The 18166-nt window shown below is 61.7% G+C and overlaps 1 protein-coding gene across 1 annotated transcript in view; it reads left to right on the top strand.

Annotated features, from left to right (window-relative positions):
- Positions 1–4217: 4217 nt before the first annotated feature.
- Positions 4218–18166, top strand: part of NOTCH1 (notch receptor 1) — a 40361-nt gene continuing 26412 nt past the window's right edge. Inside the window, exons 1-2 of the mRNA XM_079112976.1 lie at positions 4218–4531; positions 6149–6230. Of these exons, the coding sequence (XP_078969102.1) occupies positions 4471–4531; positions 6149–6230 (143 nt within the window). The 5' untranslated portion in view covers positions 4218–4470. The remainder of the gene's footprint in view (positions 4532–6148; positions 6231–18166) is intronic.

Raw genomic sequence — 18166 nt, 5'->3', positions numbered from 1 at the left:
TGCTCAGAGCCTGTGTCCCCCACACAGGATAGGCATGAGCCCAGCCCCTGTCTGGAGGTGCCGGCCTCTGAGTTTAGCCTCCCAGTGCCCACCCTGCCTGCTCCTCTTCCAAGGAGCCTCTTGGTTTGGACAGGCCTTGGGTAGGCATGACACCTGGGGTCTACATCCAGTCACTTCCTGACTTTGCAGTGACCCGAGAAGCAGCAGACGACGTGGGTAACTGATCCCAGGCCCAGCTTTGTCCAGGCTTTGCAGGCAGCTGTGGGGAGCTGGGGCCTGAGAAAGTCCAGGGAGGCCTCCTTCTCTGGGCCACCTGCTGTCTCTTGTGTCCTCAGTTAGGGCAGGTGGATCTGAGCCCTGAGACACCAGGAATGTACAGGCCAGTGGCCTCCACCTGAACCCACACTGCACTCCCAGCCTGTGACCCACATCTAGAAGGACACCAGCCTCCCATGGGCCAGTCCTGCTGTCTCGGGACCCACACCGGCCAGGGCCTCAGTGCTTACCTGCTCTGGATCTGGTACCTATCTGGGGACTTGCCCGGGCAGCACACTCCTGAGCCTCTATGTGCAGGGGAGCAGTGGGGCTGTGTCTGGGACAGTCCCTCATTCCTGGGCCTCGTGGGACTCCACGTTGGGAGTGCTGGGGCCATGAGCAGACAAGGCCATGGGTACAGTCCCGGCCATACCTGGGGTTCCTGTCCTTGCAGCTGGGCCCTGGGAGGGTGCTAGGCCATAGCCCAAGAGCTGACCAGGGCAACACCCCCGTGGCCTCCTTGGGAAGCCCTGTGACTACACAAGGAGGCCCAAGCCTGCTGATGCACCTCATCCTGCGTATGACATGGGTCAGCAAACCATCCGAGCATTTGTGTGCAGGTGCCAGGATCTGGCAGGAACAAGGCTGGCCCCAGAGGCCAGGTCCCACACAGGTCAGTCAGACCATGGGGTCAGGATTGGGAGTAAGAGACAGAGGCTCTGGGATGGCCTCCATAGGACAGGAAGGCTGAGATGTTGACTTCAACAATGGACATAGCCTGGGTATCCAGCACTGGCTGCTGGGGGTGTGCAACTGGTCTATCTGGAGCAATGCCACAGGCCACATCTGAAAAGATGCTCAAACCTGGGAAATGTTCACAGTGGTGCTGAAGTAGAGAGCCAGTCAGGAATCCAAATGTCACTCAGTGGAAGGGGAAACTGAGGCTCAGGGCAGGGAAGTCTCCACCGGGCCCTGACCCATAGTCCAGTGCTTAGACTCTGTTTGACACACAGGTCTGGGCCAGGGCCTGGTCATGGTGGACATAGAGGTTGGGCAGTAGGTACCCTCAAGGCTGAGTGCTTTCTGGGCTTCCAGGGTCAAGTTTAGTAAGCAACTCAGACATTTTAAAAATCAGCTTCAAAAGGTGGGGGTCCTCCCTCTTGGTGGTCTGGAATGTTTCTAATAGCTGCTCCCTTGGCACTCCACTCAGGATGCCCCATACCCAGCCCAGCCTCTGAATCCGTGCCCCTCCCCTCCAGGTTCAGTTCCTGAGCCACTCCAACCAGGCACCACCAAGCAGAGCCTCCCCTGAGCCCTGGGCCCTGGCCTGAATTGGGTCTGTCTCATGACATCTCTGAGCCTCAATTTCCCTCCTGAAAATGGGGAGCATCAGGCTACCTGCCCCTAGTGCTGCAGGGTCATCTACCCAGTTCAGTCCTTGCAGGAGAGAAAGGGTCCCCCAACCCCTGCTTGGAGGCCCAGCCCTGCTGCCCCTGAGAAACTCCTGCGGAGCTTTAGACATGCTGATCACCTCCTAAGACCAAGCCACTGATGGCTGCCTTCCCCAGGAAATCAAGTCACTCTGACACTGCGGCCAGCCGTAGATTATATTGAGGTCACCTGGTTATAACACACCAGGTCCTTCTGCCACATAGCACTTGAGGTTAGGTACACACAGGCACTCCGTAAGTGTTTCTGGGTGCTGACCTGGCATTTGGCATAGAAAGCATTTTGATTTACTAATGGGCATTAACAGTAGTGCCAGCAGGATCTACCCTTTCCCCTCCTGTTCACGGTGCCCCCAGATCCCTGGAAGCCAGAGCAGTTCTGACCAATTCAGTCAGCCTGGGGTGCTGGGCCCGAGTGACCACCTGAGTCTTAGGAGAAGGGGCCCAGGCCATCAGAACTTACCCCTGGTTAGTCAGGAGCCCTGCCTTTCCCTATCCCCCAGGTCCCTGGCCCTGGACAACCGAGGGGGCCAGAGCTCTCCAGCCTGATTTGTGAATAAAAGAGCTTCTATCCACTTGTCAGGGGCCCACCCCCTTCCCAGGACAAAGGGAGGGAAGCCACAACTGCTGAGTCCCTGGTCTTCCTTCAGCCCCAGCTGTCCATGGAGTGCCCAGCTGAGGTGGTGCTGGAGCTGAGAGGCCTGTGCACAGTGCTCCATGTGTACCTTGTCCTGTGTGCCCAGTCCCTGGGGGTCTGAGGTCATGGCCATCAGAGTGCTAGTAGATGGTGGGGCCCAGAGTGGAGGTCCTGTAGGCACCCTGGTGCAGATGGGGTGGGGGACTGCTGGCCCAGGGCTCCCCGCCCCCACCCCTCCTGAAGGCTGAGCACCTATCCCCAAGCCTGGGCTGTTGGGCAGGTATTTCTGGCTTGGGGCCCACTGGCCCATGCAGGACTCCATGCAACACACAGGCAGGGCCATCTTGAGGAGACTGAAGCCCTCTATCCTGCCCTGGGTCCTGAACCTGTGCACTGTGCAGCCCGCCAGCCCTTCCTTCTATGGAAACTGCTCCTCCAGGCTGCTGGCTTGCTCTGTGACATAAACATTGTTGGTGCCTCCAGGCCCCTCCTCTGGGGTACTGACCCCAAGCTGCTACCCTGGGCTCAGAGATGTGAGGTGGCTTTTGGAAAGGGGAGGAGGCTCCCAGCAGCAGTTGGCCCAGGTCTGGACAGGCCCCTTCACCTACCAATGGGAGCACACAGCACTCTTTGGTACAGGTGTGCCAAAAAAAAGCAGGTGGGGGCTGGTCTCTCTGTGCTCCCCTGGATAAGGGCTGCCTCCACCATACTCTGGATTTCTGCAGCTTCCCCAGGCGAGGTCCCTGTCAGTCTTTAAGGTGCCCCTCAGACGTCAGCCCTGGTCCAGAAGGGTCCCAGTTCATGGGGCTTGATTGGTTATCTGCTCTGCACTCACCACCCAGTGTTGGGATGGGGAGGACCCTGTCTGTCCAGCACCAGTAAACTTTGGTTGCACAGGTGTCATGGCAGACATTTTGAAAGCCCAGTGCTTAACTGGGTTTGGCACAGGATTCCCAAGACTGGCATCTCAATGGAGAAATAAATCATCCGGAAAGAGCACGTGGGAGAGGCTGAGCCCGTGCTAGCACCGGGTCTGTCCCACACAGGCGCGTTTTCCCGGGCCACCTTAGGTGGGCGGCGCTGGGGGGCAGGAGTAGGACAGTGACCAAGGCGCATATAGACGTGGGTCCCTCCTGGGGGAGCGGCTGCACAATTCCGCTGGAGAGGAACTGGCCGTGGGCTAATCGCGTCGGGCGCCCAAAACTCCCTCTGAGGAGGCCACCGGCGCAGCACCACCATCCCTCAGGGTCAAGTGCTCCGGAAGTCACAACTAGGGGATCCTGGCCTCGATCCTCCGGACGCTTAAAGCCGCGGCCACCTGGCTCCCGGGAGTGAAGCCCCTGGGCCAGGGACGCACTCATGGATGCTCCGGGCATGACTTCTACAGAACTCCCAGCCTCAGAGTCTCCAAAATCTGATCTCAGCTGCTCCCTCCCACATCCCCGGACCCAGCACCCCGGTGGACAACGTTCTTAGCAGTCTCGCCTTTCTCACTCTACCCGCTCTTCTATTGAGATGCAAATCGTCGCCAAATGTCGCCAAGTGTGGTGACAACCTGAGCCGGATCCTTCCGCAGCCCAGGCTCAAACTTTTGGCCTCTGAAAACTTTCGAACAAGAAGTAGTCCCCAGGTGCCTATTCCTGACTCCTTCCGCATCTCCATGGTACCTAACCCGGGAGCCGGGGTCCTGACGCAAGACCCAAAGGAGAAGCCGAAGGGCCGGCGGGGACGCCGGGAGGGACACAGCCGATGCGGAGGTTTGGGGTGCGGAGGGATCGGGGGCGGGGCGGACCGCGGGGGCGGGGCGGGGCGAGGCGGGGCGGGAGCCGCGGGGGCGGAGCGCTCAGCAGGGCTGCGCCTCACTAGTGCCTCGGCCGCGGGAGGGAGCACAGGGGCGCGGGGCGCGCGTCGCGGGGCGCGGGGCGCGGGCGCGAGCGCAGTGAAGGAACGAGCAGGGGTGCGGAGACCGATCCGGGAGACCTCTAGAACACGGCCACGCCCGCCGGTCAAGAAAGAGGGCAGTAGTGGGCGGCCGCCTGCGGGACTGTCCGGCGCGCGCGTGTGCACCCGAACCCCGCCGGCCCAGCGCAGGAGGCCTCCGCCCGGGCTGCGGGCAACGGGCGGGCAGGCATGCCGCCGCTCCTGGAGCCCCTGCTCTGCCTGGCGCTGCTGCCCGCACTCGCCGCAAGAGGTAGGCGCCCGCCCACCCGCGAGCCAGCAACTTCCCTCGCCCTTTGGAAACTTTGGCAGAGTCCCGTGTGCGCCCCGGGTGGCTGGGAGTGGGGAGAGGACGGCCTGGGGCATGGGAGCTGGAGTCCCGGCGGGTGAAGACCGATCCTCCTCTTCGGTCCCTCTTCGGGCGTACTCACGGTGTCCGCGCTGGGAACCGCGCTCGATGCCGGCTTTGAAACCCGGCGTGGGACTCCGGAGGCCTCACCCCGGCTCGCCCTTCAGCAGCCGCGCGTGGGGCTTGCCGCGGGGGCGGGCGGGCGGGCTGCCTACCACTTTTCGATTTGAATCGAGTTGGTTTGGGTTTCCTGTTGCTTCTTGGAGCCATTTATTTTCTTTCTTCTCCGCGTCCGGCCCGCGCCAGGGGCGGATGTCGGGGCGCGCAGTGTGGGGTCCCGGGCTCTGCGCTCGCTCGCTCTGACCGGCGCGGGGCTCTTGGCGGGTGAGGAGGGGTGGATGGCTGGGTCCCCGGCTCCTGGTGGCCTTGCCCCTGGTCTCCCCACCCCCCGGATCGCTGCCCCCCGCCCCGTTCGGAAAGTACGTGGTAGGGGCGGTGTGCGAAAGAGCCGCATCAGGTGGACCGACTTTGACCTTCCCTTTGCTGAGTTGAAGTTTGGAAGTTTGCGGGGGACAGAATGGGACGTGGGAGGGGGTCGCTTATTTCTCTGCCAGTCTCACAAGGAGGGGTCTCGAGGAGCTAATGGTGATTGATTTCATCTTTCCTTAGAAGTCGCAGGGGGGAATGGTGTATCCTCTTCCAGAAAGTAGGGTTCCACGTAACGCCCTGTTCCCGCCCCCACACAGGGCCTTAATTTCTGCAACCCGTCTGCTGGGGAGGGAGGGGCTTGATTAATGACCCCTTCCCAAGAGGGGTCGAATTCCTTCCAAATAGGGGCTCTTCATTCCCCTCCGTGGATGTGGGGGCCGCCCCTGGGAGCAGGTATTGGGTGTCGGGGGAGGTGGGGCAGGTCCCCGGGTGCAGTCCCGGTGCCCCAGGAGGCGGCCCTGGCGCGACAATGCGCCGCTCTGATTCTCTGCCCGCGCTTTGTTGGCGGGCGGGGCAGCGGGCTCGGCAGCTGTCGCATTTTCCCACGAGCAGGGGGGGAGCTGAGTGTGTCCACCCCCCCTCCCGCGGCCCCCTTGCAGATTGCAGTTTGAACAGCACAATCCCGGTGGCTGGTCGGGTCCCAACCCTGCCAGGCTCTCCAGTGAAAGCTCACCCCATCCACACTGTGGGCATTGCAAAGTTTGGGAGAATGGTCCCAGTCATCTCAGTATTTTCCATTGCTGTCCAGGTGGTGGATCAGACATTTCTTCCCTTGCCAGTGTGACCTGTTCACCTGCTACCTAGCCAACCTGCTCCTGGCACCCTTATTTTTGACTGCAACACTCTGGGCAGAATGTTGAAGCCCCCTGGGCTTCACAGGGGGCTTCCCATGATGCCAGCTGCAGCAGCCCCACAACATGCCAGTGTCTCTGAGGGTCTGGGGCTACTGGTGGTGAATCCCATCCCCAGGGCAAAAAGGGGTGGGCCTGCCCTCCGGAAGCCCTGCTGACCTCTCTCCTGCCTCTTCCCCAGGTCTGAGGTGCTCCCAGCCAGGCAGTACCTGCCTGAACGGCGGCAGGTGCGAAGTGGTCAACAGCACAGAGGAGGCCTGTGTGTGAGTACTGTCCTGCAGGACCTGTTGCTTTTGTCAGGAGCAGAGCCCCTGCTTTCTGGGGACAGAACACTGGGCCATTGTCTTCTGGAGACAGCCCAGAGGCTGGGCACGGTCACGTGCCAACTTTTATTGGACAAAGTCTGGCAATTACTTAATCACCAGCAATTATGCTGCGTAGAGCTGCCGTGGCCGCTGCAGTGTGTGCACTCTGTGGGCCACCAAGGGCTGCTGAGGCTAGTAGGGGATCCCCAGCACCCCGTTTCTTCTAAAAGGTCCCTGAGAAGTGGGACGGGGGTGGGTCTGAGGCGGTCGCAGAGGGCCAGCCCCCACGCCCTGTGACTGGTAGCATCTCTTCTGGGCAGAGGATGCTTCCTCTGGATAGGTGAGCCACTCTGCAGGAAATTGTTTCAAAGCAAAACCTGCCCTTGGGCTTGGGGTGAGGTTGGGAGAAGTTGGTATCCTCCTTGTGGACGCCACCTGCCTGGGTTGAGGGGTTTGAGGTCTCGGGTCTGGTTTCTGTCCTGGCACCTGCAAACTCCACCCTTCTGACTATGGCTTTTAGGCCTCCTGTCCCAGGTCTTCAGATGTAAAATGGGCATGACTGGGGGCTAGGGAGCTGTCTGCAGTGGGCTGGGAAATCCTGTTGGGACCCACTGCCTGCCTGGCTGCCTGCAAGCACCAGCCGTCCTTAGGAAGTTTCTCTGCTGTGGCCTCTGCCCTTCAACTTGAGTTCATCCCTGAGGAGAATAATGAGGAGGTGCCCAGGCGGAGCCTCCCCTCCCCTGGAGGCTACAGGCGAGAAATGGCTCCAGCCGGCCGCACACCCTCATTCCAACTGCTGAAGGCCGATCGCCTTGACAACACCAGAGCCCCTGCCTCCGCCGCCCAGCCTGTGTGCAGGCAGCCCCCACTCCCGCGCCTGCCTCCCCAACTGAAGCCAATTAAGCAGGTCTGTGAGCAGTTTATTGGACAAAGCCGATTGTGTCTTTGTCGGGCGCTAATGAATGCACACCACTTTTTTTTGCTTTTGGGGGGCCCCCTTCTCCCCCTGTGGAAGCCTCATGGACGCTTGATGCCCTAAATCTTGTTTCCTTCCATTCAGAGGCGACAGCTGGGATTCAGTGGAAGTGCAGTGGCTATTGTTGGGATTAATGCCGTGTGATTAATTATGCGTGGCTTCCCAGAACGCACAGACCCCTTCCCGCCACCTCCTTGGCCTGCCTCGCAGCCTGTGCAGGGCAGAGGGCCGCTGTGCTGGGGAAAGAGTGGTCGTCCCTTCTTGGCGCCACCAGGGAATCGGCACAACCTGGCCTAGAGCACACAGAGGCTGGGGTCTCACATGCTGCCCCAATCGAAGGGGCTGTGCCTTGAGGTGCAGACTGCTATGACCCCTCAGTACCCCACTGCCTGGAATATGGACTAGGAGCCTTCAAGCCAACCAAGCTGGGGGACTGTGGGTTCTCTCCCTTTCCCAATCTGGGGAAGCTGTCTGCCAAGCCCCCCACAACACAGGCTGGCCATTGGCAAGAGTTTGGTGATTGGCCTCGTTTCCTCCACTGGGGCCCAGTGGTCCTGCCTTCTTGGCGGAAGGAAGCCTGCCTCAGTTCGGCCTGGCACTTGGCCAAGCTCTGCCCACAGAGGCCCCATTGTGCACACCCCACAAATCTCACTAGAAGATGGGATGGAGTGCCAGCTTTGGCCATGGAGAAGCACAGGTCTGAGGCGCACGCTGCAGTTGGGGAGGCATTGGCCCCTCTCAGGTGGGGCCCAGCTCCCTCTCTGGGCTTGGATGCACGAGTGCCCCCACACTCCTTTGGGGCCTCAGTGCATACAGGCCTTCTCTCTGCAGCACCCTGGCTTTGTAGCACCCAGAGTTAGCTGTGATGGGAGTGGACTTGCTGGAGGGACCCTGTCTGCTTAGGTGAGCGTTCACTCACTGACCAAAGGTCACCATGCTGCCTGGCATGGGCAGGGGTCCGAGGCACAGGGTGGCTAATTTCAAATCGTGGGATTTTTGGTATTGGGTGCCAGCTGCCCTTAGGAGGATCTGGAAAATGTGGAGTCTGAGTGTTCCTGTGGTGATTCCTGGTGAATCATCCTTTTCCACTGAGAGAAGGAACCTGCCTCAGACACCCATGCTTGGGGTTGCAGGGCTCAGGGCTGGAGAAGTGGATTCCCTTGGTGTCAGATGCCTTCCCAAAAGGTCCCAGTGTCTCAGAGGCCTGTTTTCCAGTGGCCATGCAGGGAAGGCTGTGCTCTGTGTGGCATCCCTGGCAGTGGGGATGTTGGTGGCCCTTTGGGCAGGTGCAGGGCTCACCGTGGCTGTTGGCCCTCCAACCTGCTTGCCAGCCCCATGAGGGATGAGAGGGGTACTGGGGTGGGCACTATCTTCTTTCATGTGATGGGAGTGGACTTGCTGGAGGGACCCTGTCTGCTTAGGTGAGCGTGCACTCACTGACCAAAGGTCACCATGCTGCCTGGCATGGGCAGGGGTCCGAGGCAAGGGTGGCTAACATCCTGCCTGGCCTGCAGACAAGTCAGAATTTTATGTGGGTGTCTTCCAGGTGGCCACAGAAGTGCTGGGAGGGGTGACTGGTGGCTGGTAGGGGCCTTAGCTTTGGACCTGGTTCAAAGCATTTGAGGCCTGGTTCTGCAGTCCACTGGCTCTGTGACCTTGGGTCATTGGGTGGCCTGAGCCTAGTTTCCCCATCTTTAAGTCAGAGTGGATGCGCAGTTGATGTCTTGTTGACGTGAGAGGGGCTGTAGTAGGTGCCTAGTGAGTTTGTTTCCTCCCGCCTTCTCCGTGAGCTGATAGGCTGTGCCAGAGGCCTCCTCCTGGACGGTGGGGTTGACCAGTGAATTAATTCAGAGCTCTGAGGTGTGCTGGGGTGGGTGGGGTGCAGGCTGGGCTACTGCTGGGTTGCATGCCCTGAGGTGGCTCCAGGTAGCCGTCGTCAGTGCTCCCTTCCACAGACACCTTTGAGTGCCTGCTGTGTGCTGGGTCTGCTGCGGGGGTGGCCCAGAGCCAGGCCAGGGGAGATGCAGCCCCGGCCCCTGCAGAGTTGGCTTTCCAGTTGGGGACAGGAGAGGCAATCAGCATGCACAAAGCATGTAAGGGGTGCCCGAGGTGGCCCCCAGCAGCCCCGAGATGCCCTCCGCATCAGGTATGGGAGTCAGGGAGGAGGCCCAGAGAGGCCGGGGCTGGGCTGCATGCCAGGCCCCGCAGGTCCTGCTGGCCCTGCCCCTCTCTTTGCTGCTCTTCCTTGCCCGGCTGGCTGCCTGCTCCCCTGGAGGAAGCAGGGCTGGGGGTGTGACTTCCCTTTAAGAGAGGGACAGGGCCACAAAGGAAGTAACTGGGGCTGGGGAGGGACTGAATGGAACGTTGTGTGTCTCTGTCACCTGGGTTGCTGATGTTCCACTGAGTCACCACAGTCCTGGGAGGAAGGTTCCTTCCAGTCCTGCCTCAGGGACCAGAGCAGGGACAGTCACAGGCCCTCCTGTCTGCCACCTGGTCTTCAAGGTTTGGAGAAGCCACCTCACGTGGTGTCACTGGCCAGCCATGGAGCTGTGGGGAGACGTCTAGGGACTGGGCAGGGCAGGGGCTGTCCTATGAGGAAGGTGGCTCTGGGAGCAGCAGCCCGCAGTTTCCATTGAGAGGGTATTAAAAGGGGACAGAGCGAGGGGAACTGTGGCCTCAGCAGGAAGAGGGTGGGCGGGTGGGAAGTCTGTTGGAGGGCGCGGAGCCCACTGGCCCAGGGGCATGGAGTCGGAGGCTGTGTCCCCTGAGGCTGGGATAGCAGTGAAGGGGTTTCTCGGTGCCATGGCCAGGTCACACAAAGCACTTGTGAGCCAGGACTGGCTTCCGTCCCCATGGGGGCCCGTGGGTGGCTGGACCCACTGGGGGTTGTGCCGCCCTGGTGCGTGGAGGGGACCTTTCCTGTCTCGTGTGGTATCTGTAAATAGTGGGAGGATGTGGCTTTGCAGGTCACTGGAGTGTCGGCATTGCTGTCCTCAGAACATAGAGGTGGGCTCCATGCTCTCATCTGGCCTCCCGACCTGCAGTAGTGCGGCTTGGTCTTTCCCTGGGACTGGCTGAGGTCTATCTCATCCCGGTTCACAGGTGGGAACTGAGGCTGAGGTGCAGCGGCTGGCGGGACTCCGTCAGCTTGCATCAGCTTCGTGTGCCGGCCTGTCCGCGGCCTCCTGGCCCTGTCCCAGAGGCTGAGCAGGAAGCATCATAGGCTTTAACGAGCGGCTGGCTCTAGGGCATCCCGGCGGGGCCAGGACGTGTCTGCTCATCTTTGTTTCCCAGGTGGGGCCCTCTGGTGGGCACACCCTGCACCCGCCACCTGGCTGGCTCTGGTCAGTATACCTCTCCACCGGCGTCTCCTGCTGGGCTTCGGTTTCCCCCTCCGTACCTGAGGTATGCCCTGGTGCCCTGGGACAGCCTGTGAGTGTGAGGGTGGTGGCAGCAGGCAGCACTGCCCAGAGTCAGGCTGGACTGTGTGCCACGCTGGGGCTGCTCTGGCTCTGGCTTGGTGCTCAAGCCCTGGCTTCCCAGGTGGGGGTCACCCTTGCGGGGGAGGTGGGAACTGGGAAACGCCAGGTCTGGGTGTCCTGGATGAGGTGGAGGGCAGTGGAAGGCCCCTTTCCAGGTGGCCTTGCTCCACCCAGCCCTGCTTTTAAAAGCACAAAGGGTCCGGGGGCTTTTGGGAGGTGAATTACACGTCATAAAGTTGGCCATTTAACCATCAGAAGTGCAGAATTCGTGAGTTTGTACAACTGTCAGCACTGTCTAATTCCAGAACTTATTTTGGGGGGTATGGGAACTGAACCCAGGGATGCTCTACTACTGAACAGCACCCCCAGCCCTTTTTATTTTTTTTATTTTGGGACAGGGTCCCACGAAGTTGCTGAGGCTGGCCTCTGACTCTCGGTCCTTCTGCCTCAGCCTCTGAGTGGCTGGGAGTATGGTGTGTGCCACCATGCCCAGCAAGTTGCAGAACCTTTTTATCGTCCCAAAGGCAGTTCCTCCTCAGGCCCTCCTCTGCCCTGGCGCACCCCCGTCTCTGGGCATGCCTGCTGGGGTGTCCGTGAATGTCGCTGCACTCTGTGGACTGTGTGGGTTTCTCACCGAGCCGTGCTGTGGCACTCTGGAGCGCCTCTCTGCAGGCTCTCCAGGACTGGACTGTAGCTGCTGGAACCCTCGTGCAGTCAGCTGACGCAGTCCAGAGGAGGGGCGTGTGCCTGGCGGGTGTCCAGGCTGGCTTCCTGGGAGAATGGCTCTCATCTCTGGGCCTGTGAGGCCACCTGCAGACAGGCAGCCACCAGGGTGGTCAGGTGGTGAGAGTGGCCTGTGTGCCACCCTTGCCCTGGGCCCACCTCAGGCCCACATCTGTCCCACCTCAGCTCCTGCCAGTCTCCAAACCTTTCTGCCTCTCTTGACCCAAGGAGCCAGTGGGACTCAGGACAAAACAGGCAGAGAGTTTTTACTGAGTGCTTACTATGCACCTGGCCCTGGGGTGCAGATGACCAAGGCACTTGTAGGTCCAGCTGGGCAGGAAGGAGCCATGTGTCCTAAGAGTCAGGCTTCATCGCCTGCGGTCAGCTGGGGAATGCCTTGCCAGGGTGTCCAGGCCTGCTGTGGCCCTGGGCTGAGCCTAGCATGGAGTAGCATCTAGACTGGCTGGGACGGGCCAGCAGCAGGGGAGCCCACAGCAGAAGGAAGGTGGGGTGGGTGCTGGGCAGCAGTGAAGTAGGCTTTGGATGTGTCCAGGGCACCTTGGCTCCTGCCCACCCGTCACCTGCTCCTTGGTCTTCCCCTGTCTGGACTGGGAGCTCTGGGGCTGGCCCTTGGGGTCAGCTTGGACCTACCACCTGTGCACAGTGAGAGCACCTGACCCAGTGTGGCAGCTCCCCTTCTTGCCCCAATGGGTGGACAGGAGAGTCGCCACCAGACTGGTCCTGGCTTTCCCTGTCACCTGCCTCCTCGTGTCAGTTGTGTCTGTAGTGCTTGAAGGGGTAGTGCTTCTGAGCAGGGTAAACGGCCCCACCGTGGTCACCTGTGGACCCACTGACTGCTGAACAGACATCCCGCAGAGCGCAAAGCCCTGGGGAGGCCGCCTGGCCTAGGCCCATCAACCTTGTGTGAGCACAGTGGCCCTGGGAGACGGGCTGTGTTTGAGAGGTGGACACCCCCACCCAAGAGGCACCCAAGGCAGAGGCCACTGGGCACCCAAGAGGACAGGCGGCCAGAAGATGGAGGAGACTCAGGCACCGAGGGGCAGTAATCCCGTCTCCAGCTTCTCGGCCCCCGGCAGTCCTGAGTGGGTCACAGCCCAGGCCCTGGCCTCATCAGAGGAGCTGCCCCAGCAGGAGACCTGGCCCCACCAGGAAAAGGCTTGTGCCTGGTCAAGCTGAGGGGCACAGATGTGTGTGTGGTCCTGTTCCCTGCACCAGGTGTCCCCATAGCCCCCATGGTCACTTGGAGATACATTTGAGAAGGGAGGAGCAGCTTCCTCCCTTTCAGCTTCGAACATGGTGGCTGTGGACCCTTTGCCACAGGCCAGGCCTGGTGAGGTGACCTGGGGAGCAGCTGAAGTGCTGGCCCTGTCCTCCCTGGGGCTGCCTGCCTTGGGGAGGAAGATGGGTGGCCAGGGCTGAGCTACAGGGACCGCACCGTGGGCAGGGGACCTGCCTCCCACCATTTCCTCTCAGTTTCGGTTGTTGATGAGCGGAAACAACAGTTACTGGAAGTGAGAGGCTCGGGGGAGAAGCCAGGGCTTTGGGTGTGTTTTTCCCTGAAGTAAAGGGCCAGGGGGATCTGAGCTACACAGCATCATGTGCACTGTGCTGTGCTTCTGCTGGGGGCCTCCGTCTCCCTGGCCTTGTGCAGAGTGTGAGCTAGTTAGTGCAGCTCCTGGGTGGGCATGGAGGGTGGTGCTTCCCTCTCTCACGTCCCTCTAGGGGTCCCACAAGGGTAGCCTCGGCCCTGACCGACTTGAGAGCCAGAAGGCAGAGGCCACTGGGCTGTGTCCCGGCATCCATGGTGTCGGGGGGCCAGGCCATGGTGGCACCTGCCCCCACAACTCCAGGGTCTGGCACAGCAGCTGTCTGTGGTATGTGCACCAGGGCTGGGCAGTTGACTGGGGCAGCCCTGGGGCAGGTGGCAGCTCCAGGTTTCTGCAGAGCCAACAGTCCAGCCCAGGGCCCCACTGGGCTTGGCCTTCGAGCCAGACACACCCCATTCTAGCACCTGTTCTTATCAGGCCGGGCTGGTGCCTGGTCAGCAGCCCAGGCCTGGGAGTCTGCGTCCTCCCCTGCAGCTGCCAGCTTGCTCTGAGCAGGCCTTCCTCCCCAGGAGATGGGAGCCCCTGGTGCTGGCCATCCTGGCTGTGGCCTGCCGGGCTTTGTCTATTCAGGGCCTCACATTTTGAGATCACTGTAGATTAGCATGGGCTGCAGGAAGCCATGGGTCTGGAGCCACCCCAGTGTCCCCATGGGAGCCTGTCCCTCTTCTTTCAGCCAGCGGCTCAGTGGCAGAACTCTGGGCTCTGGCATGCCCAAGGTCCCAGGTTCCATTCTCAGTACTGCGAAAGGAAGTGAGAGAGAGAGAAAGGAAAAGAGAAAAGATCTCTCCCAGAGCCCAGCCCCACTGCAGGAATTGGGCGTTTGTACATTGTTCATGCCCTACAGGGGCAGAGGGCCAGGACCTATCCACCAGCCCCACCCCATCCCACTGCCCCTCAGGGAAGAGCCCACTGAACCAGCCCTGAGATGCCCGGGGTGTCTGGGAAGGTGGACAGTGCAGGTCCCTGCCCAGGGTGTCCCCCGGTCAGGCCCCCCAGGGCTGGGTGCAGTTGGCTGGCGCTTGTCTTCCGAAGCTGACTGTATCCCCAGGCAGCTCTGTGGCTGTGCTGTCCAGGGCAGAGTGAGGCTTCCCTGTGGACAGCCGGGTGCACAGAGGGCCTGTGTGACAGGCTGGCTTGCTGCCTAGGTGTGGGGCCAGGCAGCAGCAGAGGTGCTTCCAGGTTGGCGGGCCCCTCTGCATGTTCACCAACAAGAAGGGTTCTGCAACTGTTGGGGGTGGAGGTGACCTCCAGGACCACCCCCGAAGCCACCAGCCATGCTTTCCTGAGTCAGGAGGCAGGCCCAGAGGCAGCCCTGCCAAGGTGCCTGTGGCTGCCGTCTTGGAGGGCTTCCTGGAGTGGGTGGGAGGACGCAGCTAAGGACTGTCACTCCCTTCTGCCTCTAGGGCTGGCTGGACTGGGCCTCATCCCCACCTCTGCCAGTGCTGATGGGTAGGGCAGTGGCCAGGGTAGAGTCAGGGGAGCCTACTGTTGGACAGGAGGGCTGGGAGGAGTCCTCCCTGGCGGCGGGGCCCTCCCTGCGCCCAGTCTCTTACTGGCCCCGCCCCCAGGGGTGTTGTGTTCCTGCTGAGCTCTGTGCACAGGACACTTTCTTCCTGGGAAGTCCAGGCCTAGGTGAGGGGTGGTGTGGGTGCCAGGGACACCCCCTCCTATTCCAGGGGGCTTCTGCTGGCTCCTTAGCTGCCTCTAGGGAAGTCGCCCTGCCTTCTGACTGTTCCCAGAGCCTGTGAAGCCCAGGTGGCGTCGTGCACCTACCTTGCCTGGCTGTAAAGTGGGCCCACCCCAGGGCCCTGGTGAGGGACCTCTGAGCTTGACTGCCCGGGGGCAGGAGGGGTGTGGCCGCGGGTTCCTTCTGAGGTGGCTTGTGCTGGGCGGTTGTCAAGGGGTCCTTGGTGCCCCCTCCTCCTGGCCCCAGTGTCCTCAGCAGGGCTGGCTGGACCTGGACCTAGGCTCCTGCCTGTGGGGAGGGAGGACAGAGCAGGCTCCCCACGGCCCCGCACGCCTGCTGCTGGAGCAGAGGAGGGAAGTTGCTGGACCCCTTCTGGCTTTGCCTTGGGGCTCGCTGCGATGCTGGCTTAGTTGATCGAGTTTGGATTAAGCCTTCCTGGCAGCGCCAGCCCGTGTGCCTATTGATCGCCGTCATTGCTGGGACTGCGCAGCTGGTGTAAGGCTGGGCTCTGCCTGTGGGGGCAGAGGCCCGGCGGTCAAGGTGTGACCATTCTGCCTTCTTGGTGCTGCAGGCACCAGCCCACAGGGCTCATCCCGTTGCCCCTCAAGGATTCAGGGTGGCAGCATTTAGGAGTGACCAGGGAGCACCTGTGCCATGCCTGCAGCCTGGGGCTCCATCTCTGGAGGACCAGGTGGGACATTACCCCCAGTGGAGCAAAGGACTCCGGCAGGTGTCTCACTCCAGCAGTGAGTGCAGCTCCTGGTGACCCAAGCTCACGGGCCCTGCGTCCAGCAGTGTTGGGAGGGACTGGTGGCACCCTGGCTCCACCCTGCCCCAGGGTCACCTCTGTCCACTCCAGCTGGGCCATCCTGGGAAGTGACTTGACCCTGCAAGGCCTTTCTGTCCGCTCACAGGAGGCACACCAGTTCCCAGCCCAGCAGCGGGACAATGGGCCCTGTGGACGTTGTTTTTTTCCCTGTGGTGGGAAAGGTGGCTTCCCGGGAGGGAGGGGGTTCCATCTCCCATACAGAGGCTTCCCAAGCCGGCAAGGAAGCAGGGCCTTTCCTGCACTTCCCTTCCAGCATGCTTCAAACCATATGAGGACGCAACTGGGGGCGGGGGCTGGCGATTTGCAGACAAAAGAGCCAAGTGTACTGGAAGTGGCTCTTTGGGCTGGAGTGCCTGGGCTCGGGTACAGGCTGGCCCCGTGGCGCCTGTGGGCATGCCACGCCTGCCGTGGCCCTGACTCACTTTCCCCGTTTGCTCACCTTCTGGTCTGAGCAGTGGCTCATGTTTGGGCCAGGGATCGTCTGCATCTGAGCTGAGCCCATGTGGCCCCCGCCTGCCGGCAGCCCTTGTGCCCCATCCTCCTTCCAGGCTTCCCGGCCCTACCCCAGGCTGTGAGCAGTCCCAGCGCAGCGGCCGCAGAGGCTGGGGCAGCTGCAGCCCAGGGGTCCTGTCTGTCATGCCTGCTGGGACGGTGGCGCCACAGGTGGTGGCTGCAGGCCACGGCCCCTCGCTCCACCTCCAGCCCATGGAGCCTGGGCGAGTGGCGCCCCGGGCTGCTCGGTACCGCTTGTCTCTGCACCTCTCTTCCATCCAAGGTGGGGAGAGGAACCCGAAGCAGAGAGCAAGAGAGCAGAGGTGCTAGACGCCACCCCACTGTGGTCTGGCTGTCCTTGGATGCCCCCCATGATCTGGCTGTCCTTGGACAGGTGTTTGGACAGAGGTTCCTGGCAAGTCTGGCCGGAGCCGGGAGCCTGTGTGCTGTAGCTCTGTGCTGGGGCTTTGGGGAGGCGAGGGTTTGGGGCTGTGAGCAGTAAGGGCCTCGGGTCTCCTGGGGTTTTGTCCTCAGCTGAGCCGCTTCAGCTGTTCCCAATGAGAAAATCCTCCAGGACCCTGGCTGTGGCACATGGGTTCAGTAGGTCACTGAGTTCCCTGCCCAGCAGGCATGAGCACCTGCTGCTGGAAGGTGGTAGTGCCTGCTGGGATTTGGGGAGCCTGGACTGGCTTCTGCCCAAGGCGCGGCTCAGTACCAGGCCCTCTCCCACCCCTCGGTGCCTTGGCCAAGGCCTGTCCTTTGGGCTGAGCTGGGGCACCCCACCTGCAGGGCACGGCCTCTGTCCCTCTCAGCCTGTCTCAGTCACTCCCCTCCAACAAGTGGTCCCCATCCTCTGCTTGGGCCACAGGTGGCCCACTAGCCTGGGCAGGGGTGGCCAGGGAAGGCCTGTGTGACTGGGTTGGCTGGTTCCAGGCATGGTGTTGGTGGTTTGGTAACTGGCCTTACGTGGTCTTGACGGAGCAGGGCAGGGTCTGGCTGGGGCTGCGTGGAGCTACCCCCCTTGACAGCGACTTGCCCATAATTCTCGGGTGGGGACTTGCAGAGCAGGAGTCTCAGACCTCAGACGACCTTCCTGGAGAGAGAGCACTCAGGGCTGGGGGAGGGGATACCGCAGGTGTGGGCTTCCAGGGTGGCAGAGCCTGGTGGAGGGATCGGCCTGGCTCCTGGCAGGATGTGGCACAGGCTTCTTGGGAGCTAGCGGCTGTGGGGCGTCTGGGGAGAAGACCCTTGTTGTGGAGTGCGCTGTGCTGCTGGAGAGGCTTTGGACTCCTGGGAAGATGGGCCTGGAGCTGGGCTGGGTGGGGGGTGGGGCAGCTCTGCTGCGGAGGCTGAGCAGTTTAGAGGCTCCCTAAGCATTGCTGCCTGGCGCACAGGGCTGTCCCTTCTGTGCGGGAGGCGCAGCCTCTGCTCACCCTTTGTGGTGCCAATCTGCAGCCACACCGGCACCCCACCACAGGCCCTGGCCCCAGAGCAGTGTGGGGCGGCTGCGCGTAGGGCCCTCCTGGCACGACCCGGTTTCCTCAGATGGGGTGGGCCTGCAGATGGCCTGTCTGTGAACCACATCCAGCCGTGGCTGGAGTGAGAGTCCCCTCTGCCCGGCTGGCCACCACTCATGACTCCCACTGCACTCATGTCTGGGCAGCAGCTGGGCAGAGCCCAGGGTCCTGGAAGCCCCTGCCCTCTCTCCTGTGTGGGCTTCTGCCATCCTGAGTTCCTCCAGCTGCTGTCTGGGAAGCACCTCCCTGGGGTCTCTGGTTCCTCCTGCTGATCCCCACCCTCCTCGCCCTGCTTGACCGTAAACTCCTGGAGGGCAGGAGCTGAGTGAATGCCCCCCACTTGTCCCTCTGCCCCTCCTCCTCATTTTGGGGCTGAGGGAGCTGTCATCTGTCCCCAGGGGGTGGCAGATGGCCGCTTAGCTTGGAAAGGAAAACAGCACAATTTAGAATTAGTCCCGGGTGAGAGGTCGCAGCAACATCTGCCTCCGGATGCTCTGCGGAGTCACATTTCTATGGAGCGCCAGCCAGAGGCGGGGGCCAGCACCGTGGAAACACTGGAG

Source organism: Sciurus vulgaris (genome assembly GCF_902686455.1).
Source record: "Sciurus vulgaris genome assembly, chromosome: 15".
NCBI classification, from domain to species: Eukaryota; Metazoa; Chordata; class Mammalia; order Rodentia; family Sciuridae; genus Sciurus; species Sciurus vulgaris.
The sequence above is the reverse complement of the archived record's forward strand: the minus strand, read 5'-3'. Positions and strand labels throughout refer to the sequence as shown.